This window comes from Salmo salar, chromosome 22, assembly GCF_965601325.2.
Source record: "Salmo salar chromosome 22, fSalSal1, whole genome shotgun sequence".
NCBI lineage: Eukaryota > Metazoa > Chordata > Actinopteri > Salmoniformes > Salmonidae > Salmo > Salmo salar.
In genome coordinates, this window is record NC_138312.1 from 40423361 (window position 1) to 40451342 (window position 27982).

Here is a 27982-nt window from a genome sequence, read left to right on the forward strand (position 1 = left end):
CACGAAATGCGCCCGCGCGTCACCCTTCGGATAGGGACCTCAACGCACGAACAAAACAGAGCTATTTGAATATAACTATAAATGATTTTGAACCAAAACAACATTTGTTGTTGAAGTAGAAGTCCTGGGAGTGCATTCTGACGAAGAACAGCAAAGGTAATCCAATTTTTCTTATAGTAAATCTGAGTTTGGTGAGGGCCAAACTTGGTGGGTGTCAAACTAGCTAGGTGGGTGTCAAATTAGCTAGCCGGGCTATCTACTCAGAATATTGCAAAATGTGCTTTCGCCGAAAAGCTATTTTAAAATCTGACACCGCGATTGCATAAATGAGTTCTGTATCTATAATTCTTAAAATAATTGTTATGTATTTTGTGAACGTTAATTGTGAGTAATTAAGTAAATTCACCGGAAGTTTGCGGTGGGTATGCTAGTTCTGAACATCACATGCTAATGTAAAAAGCTGTTTTTTGATATAAATATGAACTTGATTGAACAAAACATGCATATATTGTATAACATAATGTCCTAGGAGTGTCATCTGATGAAGATCATCAAAGGTTAGTGCTGCATTTAGCTGTGGTTTTGGTTTTTGTAACATATATGCATGCTTTGAAAATGGCTGTGTGATTATTTTTGGCAGGGTACTCTCCTGACATAATCTAATGTTTGCTTTCGCTGTAAAGCCTTTTTGAAATCGGACAATGTGGTTAGATTAACGAGAGTCTTGTCTTTAAAATGATGTAAAATAGTTGATTGTTTGAGAAATTGAAGTTATTGCATTTATGAGGTATTTGTATTTCACGCCATGCGATTCCACTGGCTGTTGACTAGGTGGGACGCAAGCGTCTGTAAGGTCCCTCAGTCGAGCAGTGAATTTCAAACACAGATTACACCACAAAGACCAGGGAAGTTTTCCATGCCTCGCGAAGAAGGGTACCTATTGGTAGATGGGTAAAAATGAAAAAAAAAGCAGACGATGAATATCCATTTGAGCATGGTAAAGTTATTAATTAGACTTTGGTGTATCAAATCAAATCAAATGTATTTATATAGCCCTTCGTACATCAGCTGATATCTCAAAGTGCTGTACAGAAACCCAGCCTAAAACCCCAAACAGCAAGCCATGCATGTGAAAGAAGCACGGTGGCTAGGAAAAACTCCCTAGGAAAAACTCCCTAGAAAGGCAAAAACCTAGGAAGAAACCTATATACCCAGTCACTACAAAGATACAGGCGTCCTTCCTAACTCCGTTGCCGGAGTGGAAGGAAACCACTTAGGGATTTCACCATGCCAATGGTGACATTAAAACAGTTACAGAGTTTAATGACTGTGATAGGAGAGAACTGAGTATGGATCAACAAATATTGTAGTTACTTCACAATACTAACCTAATTGAGGGAAAAGAAGGAAGCCTGTACAAAATACAAATATTCCAAAATATGCATCCTGTTTGCAAGAAGGTATTAAAGTAATACTGCAAAAAATGTAGCAAATCAATAGACTTTTTGTCCTGAATACTACATGTTATGTTTGGGGAACATCCAATACAACACATTACTGAGTACCACTTGAAAAGAATAATGGGAAATTGTTGCACAATCCAGGTGTGGAAAGCACTGTATTTCTGTACTTAATTTTCAATAAATGTTCAAACATTTCTAAAAACATGTTTTCACTTTGTCATCATCTGGTGTTGTGTGTAGATGGGTGAGGGGGGAAAAAACAATTTACTGTAATCAGTTTTGAATTCAGGCTCTAACACAACAAAATGTGCAATAAGTCAAGGGGTATGAATACTTTCTGAAGGCACTGTAAGATAGCTCCAGCCGATCTTCTGATAAAGGATGCGGTGATGAGTATTTAACCTGTCACCTGTGATAAAGTGAAGCTCGCTATCATATACTGCATCCAAGGGTTTTAGAGTAGTGGCTGCTGCAGGAAGATGGCAGGAAGGTTTTCCAATACAACCTGCTTCCTGCTGCTTAGGGAGAGGCATGATCTATTTCTATAAAAGAAGCGTACTGTAAATATCAGCATCTTAACTAGCTCATCTGTATGTTTGTTAAACATAAAATTTTTGTCAATCCAAAAGTTCTGATATTTATAGGCAGGAACCTGCTCGATGAAAGAACCATCCAAAGCATAAATGTGTAAACCATCTGAAATATTTCTACAAGAATTAGAAAACAACATACTTTTATTTTTTCCGTATTAATTACCAATTTTAAATCTACAAGGGCTTTCTGCAGGGCAACAAAATCAGATTACAGCTCTAACATAGCCTGGTCAGTAGTAGGGGCAATAGTGTACATAACAGTGTCATCTGCATACAGATGAATGTTACTGATTTTTGCAGATAGACCAATATAATTTATATGAATAGTAATAGGTTCCAAAATGTACCCCTGTGGGAGACCTTTAGTAATGTCGAAGTAACTTGACTTAACCCCATCAGAAAGCACACAGTGTCCTGTCTGACAGATACTTCTCAAACCACTTGTGAGACACCTTGGCCGAGGTCCATCTCAGACAACCTCTGAAAGAGTAGGGCATGGTCGACAGTATAAAATCCCTTGGATAGGTCTATAAATATGGCAGCACAGTGATTCCTATAATCTAAGCAATTTAACAAATTATTTAAGACAAGTGTAGTTGCTGAAGCGGTGCTATGTCCAGGTCTAAAATCAGATTGGTGTGCATTAAGAATATAATTTGAAGTTAAAAAAGCTCTTAGCTGAGAGTTTGCCAGTTATTCAAAATTATTTTGCAAGGCAATATATACTGCTCAAAAAATAAAGGGAACACTTAAACAACACAATGTAACTCCAAGTCAATCACACTTCTGTGAAATCAAACTGTCCACTTAGGAAGCAACACTGATTGACAATAAATTTCACATGCTGTTGTGCAAATGGAATAGACAACAGGTGGAAATTATAGGCAATTAGCAAGACACCCCCAATAAAGGAGTGGTTCTGCAGGTGGTGACCACAGACCACTTCTCAGTTCCTATGCTTCCTGGCTGATGTTTTTGTCACTTTTGAATGCTGGCGGTGCTTTCACTCTAGTGGTAGCATGAGACGGAGTCTACAACCCACACAAGTGGCTCAGGTAGTGCAGCTCATCCAGGATGGCACATCAATGCGAGCTGTGGCAAGAAGGTTTGCTTTGTCTGTCAGCATAGTGTCCAGAGCATGGAGGCGCTACCAGGAGACAGGCCAGTACATCAGGAGACGTGGAGGAGGCCGTAGGAGGGCAACAACCCAGCAGCAGGACCGCTACCTCCGCCTTTGTGCAAGGAGGAGCAGGAGGAGCACTGCCAGAGCAAAATGACCTCCAGCAGGCCACAAATGTGCGTGTGTCTGCTCAGACACACAATTCCAGAAGTATGTTGACTTTGCTTTTCTAACCAGAGTAAGACATCTATTTCTCAAGTGTTTGAAGCACTGCCAGTCAAAATTAGAATCAGTCAATCTAGCCTTAGCCCAAGCTACATTTCTTTCATGAAATCTTTGACAATTCATGCGTGAACAATGAGTTAGATCTGTCCCTTCCCCTTCATCTTTTATATGGGGCATGCTTATCTGCAACAGAGTTAAACAGAGAGTTATAACATTTAAGGGCCTGATCCGAATCAGAGATAGAGGACACACCCTCCCAATCATACAACCCCAGGTCATACAGGAAATGTTGCTAATTGAAAGTAAAAAAAATGTATTCTTATAATAATGTGCGGACGCGATTAATATTCAGTTCTTAATATTTAATAATAATATATATTTAATAGCTTATTCTCTATTGCAGGTAATTGGACAATGGTCACTGAGCTCATTCGCAAAGATTCCATTGGCTATACACTTATGAGGAGCATTTTTCAGAATGATATCCAAAATAAGAGATTTGAAAAAGTTAAAGTTTTCTCAGTACAAATACACTACATGACCAAAAGTATGTAGACACCTGCTCGTCGAACATCTCATTCCAAAATCATGGGCATTATTATGGAGTTGGTCCCCCCTTTGCTGCTATAACAGCCTCCACTCTTCTGGGAAGGCTTTCCACTAGATGTTGGAACATTTCTGCGGGGACTTGCTTCTGTTCAGACACGAGCATTAGTGAGGTCGGGTACTGATGTTGGGCGATTAGGCCTGGCTCGCAGTTGGCGTTCCAATTCATCCCAAAGTAGTTCGATGGAGTTGAGGTCAGGGCTCTGTGCAGGCCAGTAAAGTTCTTCCACACACAAAGCGAACTCCATCGAACTACTTTGGGTTGAATTGGAACGTGTGGGCATTGTCATGCTGAAACAGGAAAGGCCCTTCCCCAAAATGTTTGTATTTGTATTTTTTATGGATCCCCATTAGCTGCTGCCAAAGCAGCTAATGGGGATCCAACCTTCCTTCTAACCTTCCTGGGGTCCAGCGAAATTAAGGCAGTTTTTACAATTTTAAAAACATTACAATATATTCACAGATATCACAACACACTGTGTGCCCTCAGGCCCCTACTCCACCACTATTGCATATCTACAGTACTAAATCCAAGTGTATGTATAGTGCGAACATGTTATCGTGTGTGTGTCTGTGTATGCATGTGTCTGTGCCAATGTTTGTGTTGCTTCACAGTCCCCGCTGTTCCATAGGGTGTTTTTTATCTGTTTTTTTTATCAAATTTTACTGCTTGCGTCAGTTACTTGGGGAAGGCTTTGCCACAAAGTTGGAAGCACAGAATCATCTAGAATGTAATTGTATGCTCTAGCGTTAACATTTCCCTTCACTCGAACCAAGGGGCCTAGCCCAAACCATGAAAAACTGTTGGATCTATGCAGGTAGCATTTTCCTGGCATCTGCCAAACCCATATTTGTCCGTTGGACTGCCAGATGATGAAGGGTGATTCATCACACCAGATAACGCGTTTCCACTGCTCCAGAGTCCAATGGCGGCGAGCTTTACACCACTCCAGCCAACGCTTGGCATTGCGCATGGTGATCTTAGGCTTGTATGCGGCTGCTCGGCCAGTTATTGTGCTGACGGAACTCTTTAGTGAGTGTTGCAACGAGGACAGACTATTTTTATGCGCTTAAACACTCGGTGGTCCTGTTCTGTGAGCTTGTGTGGCCTACCACTTCGTGGCTGAGTCGTTGTTGCTCCTATACATTTTCACTTCACAATAACAGCACTTACAGTTGACTGGGGCAGCTCTAGCAGGGCAGAAATGTGATGAACTGGCTTGTCGGAAAGGTGGCATTGTTTCTATGATTAACATTAGAAAGTTGATGGCCATGCATTGCTTTTGCAAAAAATACGTAGCTTTTTCATTGTAAGCACATTTACAGCCAGTTGGACTTCTGGATCTCATCCGATGAATCTATTTTTTGCTGAATGTGTTGCACTAATGTATTTTCTGTGACGAAAAACTATAGTTGCACGTCCATGTTCACTCTTTTGAGGCAAAAAAACACTTGACTTTCAATATGAAATGTGACCCCTGTCAATACACAGCTGGACTCATCTGTTCCCGCTTTCTTTCGTTGTGCTATTTACAAACAAACAGGTGACTGGCTCAACTGTTCTGGGGAACTATGGTAAGCTTCATAATGTAAAATAATGTGACAGGTGAAATGAAGAACGCAGTCTGCTTTATCTCCTAACATATTGCACAAGTTGACTGCAGGTATTTACTTAAAAAGGAGCTACAAATATTAACATTCATTGAAAAACTTCAAAGAAATATTTTCAACAGTATTGATGGTATTGAAAAACCCTTCGGTTGCTGTTTCCGTATACCCCGGTATACGGTATACCGCCCAAGTCTACGGCGCTCCCTCACTTTTTTCAATTTGAGAATACACGGAGCTGGTAAAACTATTTCTGTAAAATGTATTCTGATAATTTCTAAATAAATTATATTTAATTACCACTAAAATTCAATGAAAACATTAGAATGACAAACCAAATAAGTTTAAATAGTATAGCAATATAGTCGTAGGTAAATGGTGATTTCATCCCTGTCTTCTCTCTGGCGTTGGCAAGAATGATGAAGAGCTATAGGCTATGTGTGTGCACCGCGGAGGCCCGTCAGAGGTTTGACCACTTTTTTCCCGAACCAGAGTGGCCACGGTAAAGCCCAAGGAGCCTGACTCTCTCTGGAAGTTGCTGTAGCCCTGCTTAGGATATTTATCCCTCATTGGCTAATGGTTGAGACACAGGGCCCGTTCTAGATTGGTATGTCAGGGTGGGCAATCGGAAATATGAATTGGGCCAAGTTGGAGGTAATAATGCATTTAGGTTATAGTTTATTGAGATGCATGAATACACCAAAAGCTTGATTTATGGCTGTTTTGAGACACATTTTCGGCAATTACTTTCCTGTAAGTAATGATTTATGTTCACTACTTGGTCAATTGATTTGATAGCATGTTTAATCTATGCAAAAATTCTATGAACTAACGGTTCACCCCTTTTTTATTTTTATTCAGTAATAGGATATATTGTAAACATGTATTCAAGCTAATCAAATCAAAGTTTATTTAAGCTACACAATACAATGTAATACCTACTCACAATAAAGCTCTTCTCATAAACAGTGTAATATATTAAGGTGTTTATATATACTGCTCAAAAAAATAAAGGGAACACTTAAACAACACATCCTAGATCTAAATGAAATAAATCATCTTATTAAATACTTTTTCTTTACATAGTTGAATGTGCTGACAACAAAATCACACAAAAATAATCAATGGAAATCCAATTTATCAACCCATGGAGGTCTGGATTTGGAGTCACTCAAAATTAAAGTGGAAAACCACACTACAGGCTGATCCAACTTTGATGTAATGTCCTTAAAACAAGTCAAAATGAGGCTCAGTAGTGTGTGTGGCCTCCACGTACCTGTATGACTTCCCTACAACGCCTGGGCATGCTCCTGATGAGGTGGCGGATGGTCTCCTGATGGATCTCCTCCCAGACCTGGACTAAAGCATCCGCCAACTCCTGGACAGTCTGTGGTGCAACGTGGCGTTGGTGGATGGAGCGAGACATGATGTCCCAGATGTGCTCAATTGGATTCAGGTCTGGGGAACGGGCGGGCCAGTCCATAGCATCAATGCCTTCCTCTTGCAGGAACTGCTGACACACTCCAGCCACATGAGGTCTAGCATTGTCTTGCATTAGGAGGAACCCAGGGCCAACCGCACCAGCATATGGTCTCACAAGGGGTCTGAGGATCTCATCTCAGTACCTAATGGCAGTCAGGCTACCTCTGGCGAGCACATGGAGGGCTGTGCGGCCCCCCCAAAGAAATGCCACCCCACACCATGACTGACCCACCGCCAAACCGGTCATGCTGGAGGATGTTGCAGGCAGCAGAACGTTCTCCACGGCGTCTCCAGACTCTGTCACGTCTGTCACATGCTCAGTGTGAACCTGCTTTCATCTGTGAAGAGCACAGGGCGCCGGTGGCGAATTTGCCAATCTTGGTGTTCTCTGGTAAATGCCAAACGTCCTGCACGGTGTTGGGCTGTAAGCACAACCCCCACCTGTGGACGTTGGGCCCTCATACCACCCTCATGGAGTCTACACTACACCACTGGTGTGTACATGCTTGCAACTATGCGTGCGTCCATCCGTCCGTGCGTGTGTGCTCATTTGTGCATGCGTGTGTTTTTTGCTAGATACCAACCAAACTGTTATGTGGGTTCACTAGGTTGTTCTTTTTTTTGTTCCATTCCTTCTATAAAATCTAATAATAGCATCAAACTCTTTTTGCACCTGTGAGTGTGCGTGTGCGCGGAACAAGGGGAATGAGTCACACCAGAGAGCATAAACAGAAACCAAACAGCCCAATACATCCAAACTGTCATGGGGCGATGCAGGAGTAGATGGGAGGCAGGCAGGCAGGCAGGCTGGCTTAGATACAGTTAGGGAGGTAGGTACTGTAGGTACAGTAAGATAGGTAGGTAGATATAGATATACATCTTCATTGTCATCTGTCTCTGATTGCACAGTGGCTGTGTGTGTTTCAGAGTGGTCTATTGAATAATTCACAATGGTGACATTACTGTAGTGCCTCTAAAGTGTTCTTCCATGTGAACTTTGAGAGTGACATTGAGGGTGGTGGGGACAACAAAAAGCACACAAGTTATCCGGAATAGCAGTGAGAGAGAGAGAGTGGTGAGCGAGAGAGTGGCTTGTAGAAATAAAAAAGGAAATGCTTTATCATCTCAATAATAGATAGATGGAGTGCAGTTTTTGTGGGAGTCAGACAGGGTTCGGATGGCTGATGTGGATGGATTGTTATGATGGCTGGTGATGGTGAGTGAGAGAAAACCCAGTCATGTTTTTGTTTGTACAGCCTCTTCTCGGCCCCACGGGACCCGGCTGCCATGACACACACGGCTGTGAGAGGCTGCTGGCCTGGGACGTACCGTGCAGTGCTTCTGGGGTTGGATGAGGGGACGGACAGCATGTGATGTTCTTGTTATTATAACTCGCCCTCCGTAGGGAAACCCTCCATGGGTGGAGAGACAACCTGTGGTGCTGCTGGGAAGGGTGGGGTGGGTGGGATGGGAGACACAGGATGTGCCTGGTTAGAGACTGGCCGTGGGGACACGTTCCCTGGGTAGAGAGGTGCTGCCTGCTGGGCTACTGGGATCGCTTAGAGACAGACACAATGTGCCTAGTTATAGCTGGCATGGGGATCCCCTCCCTCGGTGGAGAGAGCCTACGGTGCTGGGAGGTATCATGGGAAGGATAGGATGAGAGACCGGCAGGATGTGCTTGGTTAGACCATGGGGATCCCCTCCCTAGATAGAGAGACACTGTGGTCTTGGGAGGGAAGGGAATTGTGGACACTGGACAGAATGTGCCTGCTAATAGTGACTGGCCATGGGGAATGGGTTAGGGTTGGACAGGTTGTGGCTGGTTAGGCCTGGGGGATCCAGGGGGATCACCTACCTTGGTGTGTGTTCTCGAGGGGGAAGGCTCTGTCTGTACCCACACTCGCCCCACCATGAGTCATGCAGCTCACGTGCAAACACTGTCCGAGCAAAGTGAGCCACACAAACACACACACAACACACACACACATCACGCACACAGGGTGGACACTCGCCTTATTTCCCAGGAACTCCACCTATTCATTTGACCCCGAACCTTTCCTCTTATTTAAATGTCACTATCGTTTTAGTGACCCACCTCAGATACAGGCCATATTGACTTGGGGTCTTGGGACCAAGACTAGCTGCCTCACTTTTTCATTGGTGGCATACGTTCAGTAACCACCCTTTAATACAGTTTACTGCATTTGTTTGTTAATGTACAGCATTTGAATTGGTCTTTGCAGTTAGTAAGTGTAACTGTACGTGTGTGTGTGTGTGTGTGTGTGTGTGTGTGTGATGTTTTTGAAAATGTGTGTTTCCTGTGTTGCAGGGGGGCGTTCTCGGAGGTGGTGCTAGCGGAGGAAAAGGGGACCCAGAGGCTCGTAGCCATCAAGTGTATCCCAAAGAAGGCTCTGGAGGGCAAGGAAAACAACATTGAGAATGAGATCGCTGTGCTGCACAGGTCAGTAACACAGAGAATGAGCTCACCGTGCTGCACAGGTCAGTAACATAGAGAATGAGCTCACCGTGCTGCACAGGTCAGTAACATAGAGAATGAGCTCACCGTGCTGCACAGGTCAGTAACATAGAGAATGAGATCGCTGTGCTGCACAGGTCAGTAACATAGAGAATGAGATCGCTGTGCTGCACAGGTCAGTAACATAGAGAATGAGCTCACCGTGCTGCACAGGTCAGTAACATAGAGAATGAGCTCACCGTGCTGCACAGGTCAGTAACATAGAGAATGAGCTCACCGTGCTGCACAGGTCAGTAACATAGAGAATGAGATCGCTGTGCTGCACTGGTCAGTAACATAGAGAATGAGCTCACCGTGCTGCACAGGTCAGTAACATAGAGAATGAGCTCACCGTGCTGCACAGGTCAGTAACATAGAGAATGAGCTCGCCGTGCTGCACAGATCAGTAACATAGAGAATGAGATCGCTGTGCTGCACTGGTCAGTAACATAGAGAATGAGCTTGTCGTGCTGCACACGTCAGTAACATAGAGAATGAGATTGCTGTACTGCACAGATCAACACAACACACTGCAGCGCACCGCACCACCACATAACACAATATCTTTAATAATACCAGGTTGTTCCCCCATCATCAGTCATTGAAATGACTTAATAGTCCTTATGGTCAGGAACGAGGCTGAGGGATCATAACACACAGGGTCTATCAATGTAAAGGACTGACTGCATGGTATTGATTGGCTCATCGTGGTAATGTACAGCAGAGCCAGCTTGATGCAAAGCAGTAGTATGTGGTTATAGTATATGTGATTTTAGTATATGGAGGTCAATGGAGAAAGGGGACTGGCTGGATTCATGTTATGGTATGGTATAGTATAGTATGGAATGGTACGGTATCTATGTGTCAGTAGAAACAGTGGGTTGTTCACCAGAAATGTCAGGAGTAAAGAAGATAGCCCTATTTTTAGTGTCCTTGTTGCCAGGGTAACATCACACACAGAGGCGGAGGGAGATTGTGTGTGTGGAGTTCCTTTCAGTAGTGTGATGAAGGAAGAGAAAGAGAAGGAGAGAGAGCAAGAGAAGGCGAAAGAGAGAGCGACAGCAAGAGAGAGAGAGGGGTTTGTGATGAGGGAGAAGTAAACAGAGGGTGATACAAAGAAATACTCAGACAGACACTGACTCGGATCCCAACACACTTATACTTTCTCCTTCCTCCTCTCTCCTTTACAGCAAGAACACACAGTGTCACATATCACCTACATAACTGCTTATAACAACAGAGCAATGTCCTGCTTCAGCCTTGATTGTCTCTTTCTTGGCTTGTGTATTACCAGTGCTGTTTTTGCCAGCGTATTTCCCTCAGTCACTGTAGAACTCCCCCTTACTGGCTAGTTTCTCTCTCATCAGTGGTGCTGAATGAAGACATGGACACAGGTGTTCAACCAATGTCAGCCGCTGGCCCCGTATTCTGGCTAGAGATTATGAAACACTCATCTATGTCAGACCAGTGTTTGATGTGGTGAGAAAACAACTGGCCCTACGATATGGCTAGTTCTGTATTGATTGGATCCCGTATAGAGCTCTTTCATTGAGCATTAACCTAATGTTTTTGTTTGTGGCGCTCCTACACACTCTTACACATAGCAATGGTGCCACCTGGCGATCATATGACAGTATTGTGAGTGAGACACCGTGGGGCATCATAGCACTGCTGGAAAACATTGGGCATTGTTCATGTTGTCAGGGCTGGCATTGTACTCATAACAATATCCATGTATTTCTGTCTTACTCTGTCTTTTTGTCTTTTCAGAATCAAGCACACCAACATTGTTTCACTGGAGGACATCTTTGAGAGCACGTCCCACCTGTATCTGGTCATGCAGCTGTGAGTCTCCTCTTTCTTCTCTCTTTCTTCTCTCTCTCTCTCTCTCTCTCTCTGTCTGTCTGTCTGTCTGTCTGTCTGTCTGTCTGTCTGTCTGTCTGTCTGTCTGTCTGTCTGTCTGTCTGTCTGTCTGTCTGTCTGTCTGTCTGTCTGTCTGTCTGTCTGTCTGTCTGTCTGTCTGTCTGTCTGTCTGTCTGTCTGTCTGTCTGTCTGTCTGTCTGTCTGTCTGTCTGTCTGTCTGTCTGTCTGTCTGTCTGTCTGTCTGTCTGTCTGTCTGTCTGTCTGTCTGTCTGTCTGTCTGTCTGTCTCTCTCTCTCTCTGGTAATGTTGCATTAAACATGTTCCTTATTCAGTGTTCTGTTAGGAATACTGTAGGTCACAAATCGGGGACAGATTGGGGGATTGGTTTGGAGTATGAGTTCAATACATGTGGGTGTGTGTAAAGCCTCTCCCTTTAATGTTTCTCCTCTGTGTCTCTATCAGGGTGTCTGGAGGGGAGCTGTTTGACCGCATCGTAGAGAAGGGTTTCTACACAGAGAGAGACGCCAGCCAACTCATCCACCAGATCCTGGACGCTGTCAAATACCTCCATGACATGGGCATCGTACACAGGGACCTGAAGGTACTCCAACTCTTCACATACAAACACGCACGCGCACACACTCAAACACACACACATTTACACATGCACGCACGCACACAAATACATACACACATCTCCATGACATGAGCATCCTACACAAGGGACCAGAAATTAGGGCTCAGAAGAGGGGAGAGGGCTGATCTGTTTGCTTACTCCTTGGAGAGTCAGTATGTAAGAACTTGTACACTACTCTTGTGCAATTGTAATGGATCCTGTAGAAATAGATACAAAGATGCATTAGATGCTGTCCATAAGTTATGTACTCAAACAAAATAACCACTCTCGTTACGCGTTGTCTTGCATTGCCACACATCCATGTCTCGTGTTCACCAACGTGAGAAATCTGGAAATCGAGGTTAATTTACATCCCAGGCTGTATGGAGGTACCAATGTACTGCCACAACAGCTTGTCTTGCCAATTCTTTCTTACCAGAATCATTAAGGTTTCTGTGAGAAAAGCTTCAATTAAACCAAGTTGTATTAATTTTTACCCTCCTCTTTTTCTCCCATCCTCTCTCTTTTTCCCCTCCTCTTTTTTCTGCCCCTTCTTCTTTTTTGCTCTCTCTTTTCCCCTTCTCTCTCTCTTTTTGTCTCTATCTTTTTCTTTCACTTTTTTCTCTCTATTCCTCTCTCTTTTTCTCTATTTCTCTCTCTCGATACTACCTTAACCCTACAATCTCTCTCTCTCTTTCTCTCCCTGCCTCTCGGTAGCCAGAGAATCTGTTGTATTACAGTATGGACGAGGACTCTAAGATAATGATCAGTGACTTTGGCCTGTCTAAGATCGAGGACACAGGCAGTGTCATGTCTACAGCCTGTGGGACCCCAGGATACGTGGGTAAGGTGTGTGTGTGTCCGTGGGTGTGTGTGTGGGATCTCTCTCACTACCCCCTCACTCTCTCCCTGATCCACTGACAACCTCCTCTGAAGCATGCTATTATATTGGAGTGCTATTGTGTCATCTGTTAGTGCTTGAAAAGCACACACTCTCTCAATTCAATTCAAAGGGGAAACATATGTTAACATTGCCAAAGCAAGTGAAATCTCTATATCTCTTTCTCCCTCTCTCTCTTTCTCTATCTCCCTTTCTTTCTCGCTCTCTCTCCCTTTCTCACTCCCTCTCGCTATCTCTCTCTCTCTGTTTGATGTTGCCCACTAGAGCTCTGATTGAGAGGGTAAAACAAGAACTTCAATGGGCTCTGTCTCAGTCACTCTCTCTCCCTCTGTCTCAGTCACTCTCTCTCCCTCTGTCTCAGTCACTCTCTCTCCCTCTGTCTCAGTCTCTCTCTCCCTCTGTCTCAGTCACTCTCTCTCCCTCTGTCTCAGTCACTTTCTCTCCCTCTGTCTCAGTCACTTTCTCTCCCTCTGTCTCAGTCACTCTCTCTCCCTCTGTCTCAGTCACTCTCTCTCCCTCTGTCTCAGTCACTCTCTCTCCCTCTGTCTCAGTCACTCTCTCTCCCTCCCTCTCTGTCGCCATCTCTGTCTTTCGCTCGCTTCCACTCTCTCTTTGTGTCCCCCTCTCCCCTTTGTCTTTCTCAGTGCTCCTGTCCCTCTCTCCATCTCTGTCTTTCTCATTCTCACTCTCTCCTTCTTCTGACTTCGCTGTTTCATGTTATTGGCAGCTCCTGAGGTGTTGGCTCAGAAACCGTACAGCAAAGCAGTAGACTGCTGGTCCATCGGAGTCATCTCCTATATTCTGTAAGTCATCTGCTTAGTACTCTAACACAAATACAGTCCCTCATACTCTGTATACTGGTGCCTGTGCATTTAAACATCTGTTATATTCATGGGTTGCACCTCAGTCACTCGGTCGCGTCGTTGCCATTGTTATGAACGTTGTACATAGCGCCGTAACCATAATGATGACCAACTGATGATTGATGCCCAGTCATTCTGAGTGGGGGCTGATGACGGTACAGTGGCTTAGAAATACGATGACAGTGCTAAAGAAGGCAAATCGTTTGTACGAAACAACTTTGCCATCATTATGATACCGTCAAATGTACTTAAAGAAAGGGCAATGTTGCCATTAGATAGCAAAGTTTGTCAAAAATAGCTAGCAATGCTAATGTTAGCTAGCTAAAATTTGGTGCTAGCTAAAATTTGGTGCTGTCCCCTCAAACTAGCTAGCTAAATACTGCATCTAAAGTCAATCTGGTGACTTCACAATGATGACAAAAGATTGTCCAAAAATTATATTGTGTTTCCAAACCACTGTAATGCACTTTTAATGAAATCTTAATTGGCGCCAATTGACAATGCATTGAGCAGCTCATTCCAAATGTTCAAAAATGGTTCTGTGCATGACCTTCACACCTCCACATTTATGTCTGAGAAAGTACAGTCCATCTGTGGCTGGGACTCTTGGCACTTAATAGCACTATAGGGATATTATATCCTAACCAAATTTATATTGGACATTTTATTATCTGGGTTCAATGTATAGAGCAATAACTGTTACCTCATGTTATATGAACTCTTTCAGGTTATGCGGATACCCTCCGTTTTACGACGAGAACGATGCTAAGCTTTTTGAGCAGATACTGAAGGCAGAGTATGAGTTTGACTCTCCGTACTGGGATGACATCTCCGATTCAGGTAGCTTAAACCCCCATTTTCCTTCGTTTAAAAAAAATAAAAATAATAATAGGGACAAACAGAAAAAAGACAGAGGATCACATACACAAAACAAACTGAATCAAATTCAAATAGCATGAATCCTTTTCAATGATCTGTAATTATTTCAAAGACATAGATTACATTTGACTGTGAATTAATACCATGTCTATTTTGTGTGGAATTGTAAGTCATTAGTTATACTGTATTATATCTGTTCTGAAATGATTTGAAACTGTTTTTATTCATTCCAGCTAAGGACTTTATCTGTCACCTGATGGAAAAAGACTTTATGAAGAGATATACCACTGATAAAGCACTTCAACACCCCTGGTAATACAAGATTTCCTTACCCCTAACTCCAGCTACATGTCCACATCCCGGTTTAACCCTAACCCTAGCCTCAACCCTAACCCTAGCCTCAACCCTAACCCTAAACCTAGCCTTAACCCTAACCCTAAACCTAGCCTTAACCCTAACCCTAGCCTTAACCACAAACCTAAGCCTAGCTTCATCTCCACATCCCGGTTCAACCCTAACCCTAGCCTCAACCCTAACCCTAGCCTTAACCACAAACCTAAGCCTAGCTTCATCTCCACGTCCCGGTTCAACCCTAACCCTAGCCTCAACCCTAACCCTAGCCTCAACCCTAACCCTAAACCTAGCCTTAACCACAAACCTAAGCCTAGCTTCATCTCCACATCCCGATACTACCTTAACCCTACACTCTTAGAAAAAAGGTGCTATCTAGAACCTAAAAGAATTCTTCGGTTGTCCCGATGGGAGAAACCTTTAAAGAACCCTTTTTTGTTCCAGGTAGAACCCTTTCCACAGAGAGTTTTTCATGGAACCCAAAAGGTTTCTACTCGGAACCCAAAAGGGATCTACCTAGAACCTAAAATGATTATCCTATGGGGACAGCCAAATAACTATTTTGGAACCCTCAACCACAACTCTAACCCTAGCCATTGCTTCATGTCCACATCCTGGTTCCCCAAGCCCTTCAATGCATGCTTGCGTAACATTCAGGCTGGTTAAACCAGGCTAGGATGTCTACGTCGCATAACTCAAACTTTAAACTTCTGACAGCTTGCTCTCTTTCTCTCTCTAAACTCTCGCTTTTCCTGTTTGCAGGATCTGTGGAGACACAGCTCTTGATAAGAACATCCATGAATCTGTCAGTGCTCAGATAAAGAAGAACTTTGCTAAAAGTAAATGGAAGGTCAGTGGCTCAATATTACTGCTTTGATAACTCTAATTTTCTTTCTACTTTTGTTCTTCTATCTGTCTCATGTACACTACATGACCAAAAGTATGTGGACACCTGCTTGTCGAACATCTCATTCCAAAATCATGGCCATTAATATCAGTTGGTCCCCCCTGTTCTGCTATAACAGCCTCCACTCTTTTGGAATGGCTTTCTATTAGATGTTGGAACATTTCTGTGGGGACTTGCTTTTATTCAGCCACAACAACATTAGTGAGGTGGAGCACTGATGTTGACTGATTAGGCCTGGCTTGCAGTTGGCATTCCAATGAATCCCAAAGGTGTTCAATGGGGTTGAGGTAAGGCCTCTGTGCAGGCCATTCAAGTTCTTCCACACCAATCTCAACAAACCATTTCTGTATGGACCTGTGCATGGGCACGGGGGCATTGTCATACTGAAACAAGAAAGGGCCTTCCCAAAACTTGACACGAAGTTGGAAGAATGTCATTGTATGCTGTACCGTTAAAATGTCCTTTCACTAGAACTAAGGGGCCTAGCCCGAACCATGAAAGCCCCAGACCATTATTCCTCCTCCACCAAACCTTACAGATGGCACTATGCATTTTTATACATTTTTTTATTTATTGATTTCAACTTTATTTAACCAGGTAGGCTAGTTGAGAACAAGTTCTCATTTACAACTGCGACCTGGCCAAGATAAAGCAAAGCAGTGCGACAAAAACACAGAGTTACACATTGGATAAACAAACGTACAGTCAATAACACAATAGAACATCTGTATACTGTGTGTGCAAATGAAGAAAGGAGGTAAGGCAATAAATAGGCCATAGTGGCGAAGTAATTTCAATTTAGCAATTAACACTGGAGTGAATGATCTGCAGATGAGGATGTGCAAGTAGAAATACTGGTGTGCAAAAGAGCAGAAAAAAATTAACAAATATGGTGATGAGGTAGTTGGTTGGATGGGCTATTTACAGATGGGCTGTGTACAGCTGCAGCGATCGGTATGCTGCTCTGACAGCTGATGCTTGAAGTTAGTGAGGGAGATATAAGTCTCCAACTTCAGTAATTTTTGCAATTCGTTCCAGTCATTGGCAGCAGAGAACTGGAAGGAAAAGTGGTCATAGGAGGTGTTGGCGATGACCAGTGAAATATACCTGCTGGATCGCGTGCTACGGGTGGGTGTTGCTATGGTGACCAGTGAGCTGAGATAAGGCAGAGCTTGACCAAGCAATAGATGACCTGGAGCCAGTGGGTTTGGCGACGAATATGTATCGAGGACCAGCCAACGAGAGCATACAGGTCGCAATGGTGGGTAGTATATGGGGCTTTGGTGACAAAATGGATGCATTGTAGACTGCCTCCAATTTGCTCAGTAGAGTGTTGGAGGCTATTTTGTAAATGACATCGCCGAAGTCAAGGATCGGCAGGATAGTCAGTTTTACGAGGGTATGTTTGGCAGCATGAGTGAAGGATGCTTTGTTGTGAAATAGGAAGACGATTCAAGATTTTATTTTGGATTGGAAATGCTTAATGTGAGTCTGGAAGGAGAGTTTACAGTCTAGCCAGACAACTAGGTATTTATAGTTGTCTACACATTCTAAGTCAGAACCGTCCAGAGTAGAGATGCTAGACGGGTGGGCAGGTGCGGGCAGCGATCGGTTGAAGAGCATGCATTTTGTCTTACTAGTGTTTAAGAGCAGTTGGATGCCACGGAATGAGTGTTGTATGGCATTGAAGCTCGAGAGATGGATCAAAGAATCACCCGCAGCAAGAAAAGAGTCGGCCTGAGAATTGAACCCTGTGGCACCCCCATAGAGACTGCCAGAGGTCCGGAAAACAGGCCCTCCCATTTGACACACTGAACTCTATCTGAGAAGTAGTTAGTGAACCAGGCGAGGCAGTCATTAGAGAAACCAAGGCTGTTGAGTCTGCCGATAAGAATATGGTGATTGACATAGTCGAAAGCCTTGGCCAGGTCGATGAAGACGGCTGCACAGTACAGTTTTTTATCGTTGGTGGTTATGAAATCGTTTAGGACCTTGAGCGTGACTGAGGTGCACCCGTGACTAGCTCGGAAACCGGATTGCATAGCAGAGAAAGTACGGTGGGGTTCGAAATGGTCGGTGATCTGTTTGTTCACTTGGCTTTCGAAGACTTTAGAAAGGCAGGGCAGGATGGATATAGGTCTGTAACAGTTTGGGTCTAGAGTGTCTCCCCCTTTGAAGAGGGGGATGACCGTGGCCGCTTTAAAATCTTTAGGAATCTCAGACGATACGAAAGAGAGGTTGAACAGACTAGCAATAGGGGTTGCGACGATGGCGGCGGATAATTTTAGGAAGAGAGGGTCGAGATTGTCTAGCCCAGCTGATTTGTAGGGATCCAGATTCTGTAGCTCTTTCTGGACATCAGCTGTCTGGATTTGGGTGAAGGAGAAATGGAGAGGGGGGGCTTGGTCTAGTTGCTGCAGGGGGTGCAGTGTTTCCTAGCCTCAGTGCAGTGGGCAGCTGAGAGGAGGTGCTCTTATTCTCCATGGACTTTAGTGTCCCAAATCTTTTTGGAATTAGTGCTGCAGGATGCAAATTTCTATTTGAAAAAGCTAGCCTTTGCTTTCCTGACTGTGCATATTGGTTCCTGACATCCCTGAAAAGTTGCATATCGCAGGGACTATTCGAAGCTCGTGCAGATGGCGTTCTCCTGGCATTCGCCAAATCCAGATTTGTCTGTCGGACTGCCAGATGGTGAAGCGTGATCCCTCACTCCAGAGAATGCATTACTACTCCTCCAGAGTCACATGGCGGTGAGCTTTACATCACTCCAGCCGACGCTTGGCATTGCGCATGGTGATCTTAGGCTTGTGTGCAGCTGCTCGGCCATGGAAACCCAAACCCAAGCTCCCGACAAACAGTTATTGTGCTGACGTTGCTTCCAGAGGCATTTTGGAACTCTGTAGTGAGGGTTGCAACCGAGGATAGACGATTTTTACACGCTTCAGTACTCGGCAGTCCCGTTCTGTGAGCTTCTGTGGCCTACCACTTCGTGACTGAGCCGTTGTTGCTCCTAGACGTTTCCACTTCACAATAACATCACTTACAGTTGACTGGGGCAGCTCTAGCAGGGCAGAAATGTCACGAACTGACTTGTTGGAAAGGTTGCATCCTGTGACTGTGCCACGTTAAAAGTCACTGAGCTCTTCAGTAAGGCCATTCTACTGCCAATGTTTGTCTATGGAGATTGGATGGCTGTGTGCATCAACTTGATGCACACAACACCTGTCAGCAACGGGTTTGGCTAAAATAGCCAAATCCACTAATTTGAAGTGGTGTCCACATACTTTTGTATATATAGTGTATATGGTAAATCACTGTGCTTTTATCACCTTCCCCTCTCGCTCTCTCTTTCTTTCTGTCTCTCTATCTCTTTCTTTCTCTCACCCCCCTTTCTCCTCCCTATCTCTCAACCCCCTCCCCCTCTCTCGCTCCCCCATCATTCTCTCTCTCCCTCTCCCCATCCCCCCTCTATCTCTCTGTCCCTCCTATCACTATCCTTACACAGCAAGCATTCAACGCCACAGCAGTGGTGAGACACATGCGGAGGCTGCAACTGGGTACCAGTCTAGAGAGCCCCAGCCAGATCACCCCCACAAGCCCCTGTCATGCCCACACACTCCTGCTGCGGGAGGAGGACAAGGAGGAGGAGGGACCGGGGATAGAGGAGGAGGAGAGCTGTAAGTGAGACAAACACTGAGCTTGTCCCCCACTCAGCCAGCCAGCCACTTATCTCTCTCGCCCTCTCTCTCTCTCGCTCTCTCTCTCTCTCGCTCTCTCTCACTCAGACTCTTACTCTCTCTCTCTCTGAGCACATAGCCTACAGTACTGTTGAGCCTCTGAGCACGTACAGTGGTGTGTACAGTACTCTAGTGATACTCTAGTAGTACAGCACTCTAGTACAGCACTGTGGAGTACCGTCCCTGTCATCTCCTCTCCCCTCCTCTCCAGTGTCATACTGTGAGGATGAGCAGCAGCGCGGTAGTGCAGAGGGCAGTTCCGACCGGGACAGTCTGACGAGTTGCACCTACTGCTGCAGGCCAGCCAGTCACGTCTGAGTGGCCACAGACCCCCCCCTTTGTCGACATGGGATACGTATGTTTCCATGGAGCCACCGAGAGCCCGCCCTGTCTGCCTAGTCTAGCCATGAATGCAGAGTGATGTTATGACAGGCTGTGTCCAGTAGAGTAGGGTGGTGATGAGACAACCAGCAGCCATGTCCAGAGCCACCTTCTAGCTCCAGATGCTTGCCCAGAATAAACCATCTACAGTTACTTTTAGAGGGGAGTTTTGGATGCAGGTATTACTTTGTTAAATTCAATGTCCACAAACACTGATGTTTGTGTAGAGTATGCGGTAACACTTTACTTGACACCCAGCATCATAACCATGTCATAATATGGTCATAACACTGTCATAACACATATATTTAAACCTGTTGTGACATACATGGCATTATTTTATGGCTCTACATAAGTGTCAAAACACACATTTATTCAAATGTGTTTTTCACTGTCATGAAGTTTCCTTTTGTTTTAAAGTCCTTTGTTGTTGTTGTAATAAATTCTTTAATTTTTTTTCATCATATTTTAAATAACTTGCAGACACTGTCATGAAGCATTACGACTATCCTGTGTCACTTTACTTGGACTAAGAAAATTCACTTTATGACACTGTCAAGAAGCATTATGACCATCATAATCATATAAGCCAGATAGGCTTATCACGTACATGCCCTTATGTCAGTCACAAAGAGCGTGCCTTGTCCTGCTCCTGAAATCTGCTCCTGCACTCATCCCAGTCATCAGCAACCTAGCATTGACGTAGGTACATGTCTGACATCAATTTGTGCTCAATTACTGTAGAATGCTAATTTAGTATGGTCAATTTCATAAATTGGAATATAACAAACATTATTGAGAAGTAGGTTATGGTGTAATGGAATGTTTTGCCTTGTGTGGTAGGTTTTGTGGGTTTTGATATTCTCATGTAGGTGTCATAACCAGCCACAGAATGATGCAATATTTGTCACAACAGGTCTAAATATGTGTCATGACAATGTTATGACCATATTATGACAGGTTATGACAAGTTATGTCAGCTGTTATGACATACTACACACCCGTTCAGAATCACTACTCTGGACGGTTCTGACCTAGAATATGTGGACAACTACAAATACCTAGGTGTCTGGTTAGACTGTAAACTCTCCTTCCAGACTCACATTAAGCATCTCCAATCCAAAATTAAATCTAGAATTGGCTTCCTATTTCGCAACAAAGCATCCTTCACTCATGCTGCCAAACATACCCTCGTAAAACTGACCATCCTACCGATCCTTGACTTCGGCTATGTCATTTACAAAATAGCCACCAACACTCTGCTCAGCAAACTGGATGTAGTCTATCACAGTGCCATCCGTTTTGTCACCAAAGCCCCATATACTACCCACCACTGTGACCTGTATGCGCTCATTGGCTGGCCCTCGCTTCATATCCGTCGCCAAACCCACTGGCTTCAGTCGTTGTTAGGTAAAGTCCCCACCTTATTTCAGCTCACTGGTCACCATAGCAGCACCCACACGCAGCACACGCTCCAGCAGGTATATTTCACTGGTCACCCCCAAAGTTAATTCCTCCTTCGGCCGCCTTTCCTTCCAGTTCTCTGCTGCCAATGACTGGAACGAACTGCAAAAATCACTGAAGCTGGAGACTCATATGTCCCTCACTAGCTTTAAGCACCAGCTGTCAGAGCAGCTCACAGATCACTGTACCAGTACATAGCCAATCTGTAAATAGCCCATCCAACTACCTCATCACCATATTGTTATTTATTTTATTTATTTTGCTCCTTTGCACCCCAGTACCGCTACTTGCACACTCATCTTCTGCACAGCTATCACCCCAGTGTTTAATTTGCCATACAGTAATAATTTCGCCACTATGGTCTATTTATTGCCTCACCCCCCTTATCCTACCTCATTTGCACACACTGTATATAGACTTTCTCTATTGTATTATTGACTGTATGTTTGTTTATTCCATGTGTAACTCAGTGTTGTTGTTTGTGTCGCACTGCTTTGCTTTATCTTGGCCAGGTCGCAGTTGTAAATGACAACTTGTTCTCAACTAGCCTACCTGGTTAAATAAAGGTTAAATAAAATATTAAATAAAAATATTATGACATGGACAATCAACAGATCAGTGCTGACTTGACCAAAATGACTATTAGGTCAACTAATTCTGATCCTATACTAGTTTACTAATTAGGTTACACATCCTTAATTAAAATAACTGAGATGTATGGGGTTAAAATACCCCCATGCAAATTGAAGCAGAAGTCATAGGAGGTGGGTCTGGGCACACATGAAGGTGACGTATTATTGGTGATGTTGTGGCATACAGACAATGGTTTCCTTTCCCAACATTGTTCTCATTTTATGGCATATCCTTTTGCACCTCCCTATATTCATGGTGTCATATCCCACTGTTAGTCCATACTTCATACTATCAGAGCTGTTTCAGACCAGACCAAACAGTGCATATGGTCTTAGGAGAGGGCAATGTTGTTGCTTTCTGTCTGAGAAAGTAGAATATCTTTGTGCCTTAGTTTATTCACTTAACCATGTTTTTTAACATTTGTTTCTATGTCACTGAAACCAATACCAGTTAATCAACATTCAAACCACTACTACTTCGTTCCTATGTTGGTTCCGTTTTTCTGTGCTCCGTTTTATTTACTTAACAAATAAGGAACACTCAAAATGTGCACTTATAAATCATAACAATTTTAATCAAAATACAGCTGTAGACAGAAGTCAAAGATCAAACATCACATATGCAACTGATGTCTGTCATGAGTTCTGTCCCATAGGAAAAGTCCCAAGTTATTTTATTAAGCCCGAACTCCAGCCCTAGTGATGTCACTGCATACGTCATTACCTGCTACTCCTCAGACCAAGCCCATGCGTACACAGCTATACAAACTTGCAAGAGAGATACAATAGTTCCTGTGTTTTCTAAGGCCTCAGCAGTAAATGTCCACTCCCCAAGTTGATTTATAGAGGTATGTCTGACTAGCCTCTTATCTCTTCTACTCCCCTCCCCGGCTCTATGTTTATCTTTGAAGTGCTTTCTCACAGACCCCATGCAATAATTCACACATTTCTCAGACCATTTCTTCATAAGAGGCAGAGACTTAGAAAAGACTGTGGAACAATTTTAAAAACCTTATAATGAATGAATATATATATATATATTAGTTAATCTGTAGTCTAGGACCCTATACATGTATAGGAGGAGGGGTCCCTAGCCCCTCCCCTTTGAGATACTCTCAAAGATCGGCTATGAAAAAGCCAACTGACACTTACTCTTGTGTTATTGACTTGTTGCACCCTCGACAACTACTGTGATTATTATTATTTGACCATGCTGGTCATTTATGAACATTTGAACATCTTGGCCATGTGCTGTTATAATCTCCACCTGGCACAGCCAGAAGAGGACTGGCCACCCCTCATAGCCTGGTTCCTCTCTAGGTTTCTTCCTAGGTTTTGGCCTTTCTAGGGAGTTTTTCCTAGCCACCGTGCTTCTACACCTGCATTGCTTGCTGTTTGGGGTTTTAGGCTGGGTTTCTATACAGCACTTTGAGATATCAGCTGATGTAAGAAGGGCTATATAAATACATTTGATTTTGATTTGATATTAATACAACATAAGCATAATCAATTATTATAATACATCAAACATTTGGTGCAGCCCCTATCATGACCCCAATTTGACTCCATCACCTACCATTGTAATGTGTTTTTTTTGTCCCATTTGGCTCATTAGTCATCCTTCTCTTACTTGTTTTGGTTTTGAAATGTACAGCCCCATCAGAAACATTCAGGGTTTACAAGTGAGTTGACTTTCTGGGCTCTGTATTGACTCTGTATTCTGGCTCAGACTGGGCTCATAAAAGCGTTTCTTGTTCGAGGCACATGCATGCGTCGATTGAATGATAAAATGTGAAATGTATGGCTATAAAAGGCATACTTTTTATTTTATGGCTGTTCTGTTACCAGAGGTTCACACTGAGATCCCTATGGCAACACACATACCATATAGCCTATCAGATTAATCCTATACAACCTCTCAGCCAATGAGCATTTCCATAGTAGCCACACCACTTAACATGAGAGTTCAGGTACCACAGGCTTTGATGTTGAGACCATTTCAGTTAGAAATAGTTTGCAATTATATTCCACGTGCTAGGGAATCAAATCAGTTGTATGCATGCCATTTCTATCTGCAAAGGTCCCTCAATGTTATGCCCATTTAAACAATATTTCACCCTTGTCCTCTGTGGTGGTGGGAGGGATCTCAGTGTGTGTTCTCTGGCTTCTCTGTACTTTGCACCTATCTCTCTTGGAAGAAGTATCGGTCTACTGTCTGCATGACCTGGTTATAATATGTTTACACAGTTGATAATCAACATAGAAATATACAAAAACATGCATATGATTATTATTACTACTCTGTTGTCCTGATGAACATTTATTTCTGTAATTCTGAAAACTATAAAATGTGACGTGAGAAGAACGTACATACGTGTAGCACGGTCTGAACTGTAACGTTACCTTAACCTCCTCATTGACTATATGATGGTCATATCTCTACCCAGTGACACACTGACGCCATTTCCCTGGTAACCATGTTGATTTAGTTTAGATTACAACTCTAGGATGTACAATAAGTTGTTGTGGGAGTCTGTTTATTTGTCGTTTTGTAGTCTTTCTCAACCTACCAAATATAAATAGTCCCTGACCCCTCCCTTGCCCTGGTACTGTGTAACAGTTCTGTTTGTAACATACAACATGTTGAGTGACCAAGACAGACCTGAGTTCAAATACTATTTGAAATATTTTAGTTTGCTTAGGAGTGGAAAGATAAAGCCAGCTCTCTAACTGTGATGACAAGACAGAATGCAGTCTGATAGAAAATCTCAAGGTACAGTCTTACCTGTATGATTACAGTTTAAACACATCAATAAGGCTGAAAATGGGTAGGCCTATATTTATTATATAAGATTTAGGGCTCTATTCAATCTGTATCACTGAAGTTGACTTTCCAAGATGGCGTAGCAGTCAGACGTCTTTGTCCTTCGTCTTGTCGTGTCCCATGTATATATATATTTACAACTTTTCTTCGCATATCTTTTTATATATTTTTTCAAAAAACTCAACGTCAAAACACTCTCCTGTAACCCGCCTCACCAATTAAAAAAAAAATAAAGTATTATTTACCTCAAATCTGAAATTTACAACAGAAGCTAGCCAGCGGTTAGCCAGAGGTTGGCCAGTTCACTGGCTAACGTTGGAGTTCAGCTAGCCACGGTTGGTGGTCATCAGCTATCCCTTAGCTCGAAAAGCTATCGCCAGTTTTGTACAGCGCGACTCAGACCAGAGCATACCGGACCTATTTTCTCTCCATATCCCCGGATTTCTACCGCAGGCTCTGGACATTTACACCTGGATCTTACAGCTAGCTAGCTGCTACCCGAGTGACTATTGGCTAACGTCGGTCCCGGAGCTAACATCAATTATTCCGGAGCTAGCCAGCTGAAGAGTTCCATCAGCCACTCCTGGGCTACAATCACCTATCTGGACCCGTTTTACTGCCGATGCGGAGCCCCATCGGGCCTTCACGACTGGACTACCGACGTTATCTGCCTGAGGGAGTTATCCAACTGGCCCCTCCGTCGCGACGTAACCTGAACACCCATCTGTGGCCCGCTAATCGTTAGCTGTCTTATCGGCTGCTATCTGAATAGGTCTATCGGACAATTTTCTTGGGCCACTATAACTATTTTGCCAATTGGACTGGTCCCCCCTACCACACGGAACCCCACTAATCTACAGACGGAAACGCACGAGGTGGCTAAAAACAGGCCTCCCCCATCTTCCGCCAGCTTGCTGCTACCTATGGCCCGGCTAGCTGTCTGAATCTCACGGGACCCTTATGATCACTCGGCTAAGCATGCCTCTCCTTAATGTCAATATGCCTTGTCCATTGCTGTTCTGGTTAGTGTTTATTGGCTTATTTCACTGTAGAGCCTCTAGCCCTGCTCATTATACCTTATCCAACCTTTCAGTTCCACCACCAACACATGCTATGACATCTTCTGGTTTCAATGATGTTTCTAGAGACAATATCTCTCTCATCATCACTAAATGCCTAGGTTTACCTCCACTGTATTCACATCCTACCATACCTTTGTCTGTACATTATACCTTGAAGCTATTTTATTGCCCCCAGAAACCTGCTACTTTTACTCTCTATTCTGGACGTCATAGACGACCAATTCTCATAGCTTTTAGCCGTACCCTTATCCTACTCTTCCTCTGTTCCTCTGGTGATGTAGAGGTGAATCCAGGCCCTGCATTGCCTAGCTCCACTCCTATTCCCCAGGCACTCTCTTTTGATGACATCTGTAACCGTAATAGCCTTGGTTTCATGCATGTTAACATTAGAAGCCTTCTCCCTAAGTTTGTTTTATTCACTGCTTTAGTACACTCTGCCAACCCGGATGTCCTAGCCATGTCTGAATCCTGGCTTAGGAAGTCCACCAAAAACTCTGAAATCTTCCTCCCTAACTACAACATTTTCAGACAAGATAGAACGTCCAAAGGGGGCGGTGTTGCAATCTACTGCAGAGATAGCCTGCAGAGTTCTGTCCTACTATCCAGGTCTGTACCCAAACAATTTGAACTTCTACTTTTAAAAATCCATCTCTCTAAAAACAAGTCTCTCACTGTTGCCGCCTGCTATAGACCACCGTCTGCCCCCAGCTGTGCTCTGGACACCATATGTGAGCTGATTGCCCCCCATCTATGTTCAGAGCTCATGCTGCTAGGTGACCTAAACTGGGACATGCTTAACACCCCAGCCATCCTACAATCTAAACTTGATGCCCTCAATCTCACACAAATTATCAATGAACCTACCAGGTACCACCCCAAAGCCGTAAACACGGGCACCCTCATAGATATCATCCTAACCAACTTGCCCTCTAAATACACCTCTGCTGTTTTCAACCAAGATCTCAGCGATCACTGCCTCGTTGCCTGCATCCGTAATGGGTCAGCGGTCAAACGACCTCAACTCATCACTGTCAAACGCTCCCTGAAACATTTCAGTGAGCAAGCCTTTCTAATCGACCTGGCACGGGTATCCTGGAAGGATATTGACCTCATCCCGTCAGTAGAGGATGCCTGGTTATTTTTTTTAAATGCCTTCCTCACCATCTTAAATAAGCATGCCCCATTCAAGAAATTTAGAACCAGGAACAGATATAGCCCTTGGTTCTCTCCAGACCTGACTGCCCTTAACAACACAAAAACATCCTGTGGCGTTCTGCCTTAGCATCGAACAGCCCCCGTGATATGCAACTTTTCAGGGAAGTTAGAAACCAATATACACAGGCAGTTAAAGCCAAGACTAGCTTTTTCAAGCAGAAATTTGCTTCCTGCAACACAAACTCAAAAAAGTTCTGGGACACTGTAAAGTCCATGGAGAATAAGAACACCTCCTCCCAGCTGCCCAGTGCACTGAGGATAGGAAACTCTGTCACCTCCGATAAATCCCCTATAATTGAAAATTTCAATAAGCAGTTTTCTACGGCTGGCCATGCTTTCCATCTGGCTACCCCTACCGCGGTCAACAGCACTGCACCCCCCACAGCTACTCGCCCAAGTCTTCCCCATTTCTCCTTCTCCCAAATCCAGTCAGCTGATGTTCTGAAAGACCTGCTAAATCTGGACCCCTACAATTCAGCCGGGCTAGACAATCTGGACCCTTTCTTTCTAAAATGATCTGCCAACATTGTTGCAACCCCTATTACTAGCCTGTTCAACCTCTCTTTTGTGTCGTCTGAGATTCCAAAAGATTGGAAAGCAGCTGCTGTCATCCCCCTCTTCAAAGGAGGGGACACTCTTGACCCAGACTGCT

At 43.8% G+C, this 27982-nt stretch overlaps 1 protein-coding gene across 1 annotated transcript in view; it reads left to right on the forward strand.

The window, feature by feature from the left end:
• Positions 1 to 22105, forward strand: part of LOC106583531 (calcium/calmodulin-dependent protein kinase type 1-like) — a 61730-nt gene extending 39625 nt beyond the window's left edge. Inside the window, exons 4-12 of the mRNA XM_045705853.2 lie at positions 9430 to 9561; positions 11386 to 11460; positions 11941 to 12079; positions 12812 to 12938; positions 13723 to 13798; positions 14586 to 14698; positions 14971 to 15049; positions 15851 to 15938; positions 19501 to 22105. Coding sequence (XP_045561809.1) covers positions 9430 to 9561; positions 11386 to 11460; positions 11941 to 12079; positions 12812 to 12938; positions 13723 to 13798; positions 14586 to 14698; positions 14971 to 15049; positions 15851 to 15938; positions 19501 to 19680 — 1009 coding nt within the window. The 3' untranslated portion in view covers positions 19681 to 22105. The remainder of the gene's footprint in view (positions 1 to 9429; positions 9562 to 11385; positions 11461 to 11940; positions 12080 to 12811; positions 12939 to 13722; positions 13799 to 14585; positions 14699 to 14970; positions 15050 to 15850; positions 15939 to 19500) is intronic.
• Positions 22106 to 27982: the final 5877 nt, after the last annotated feature.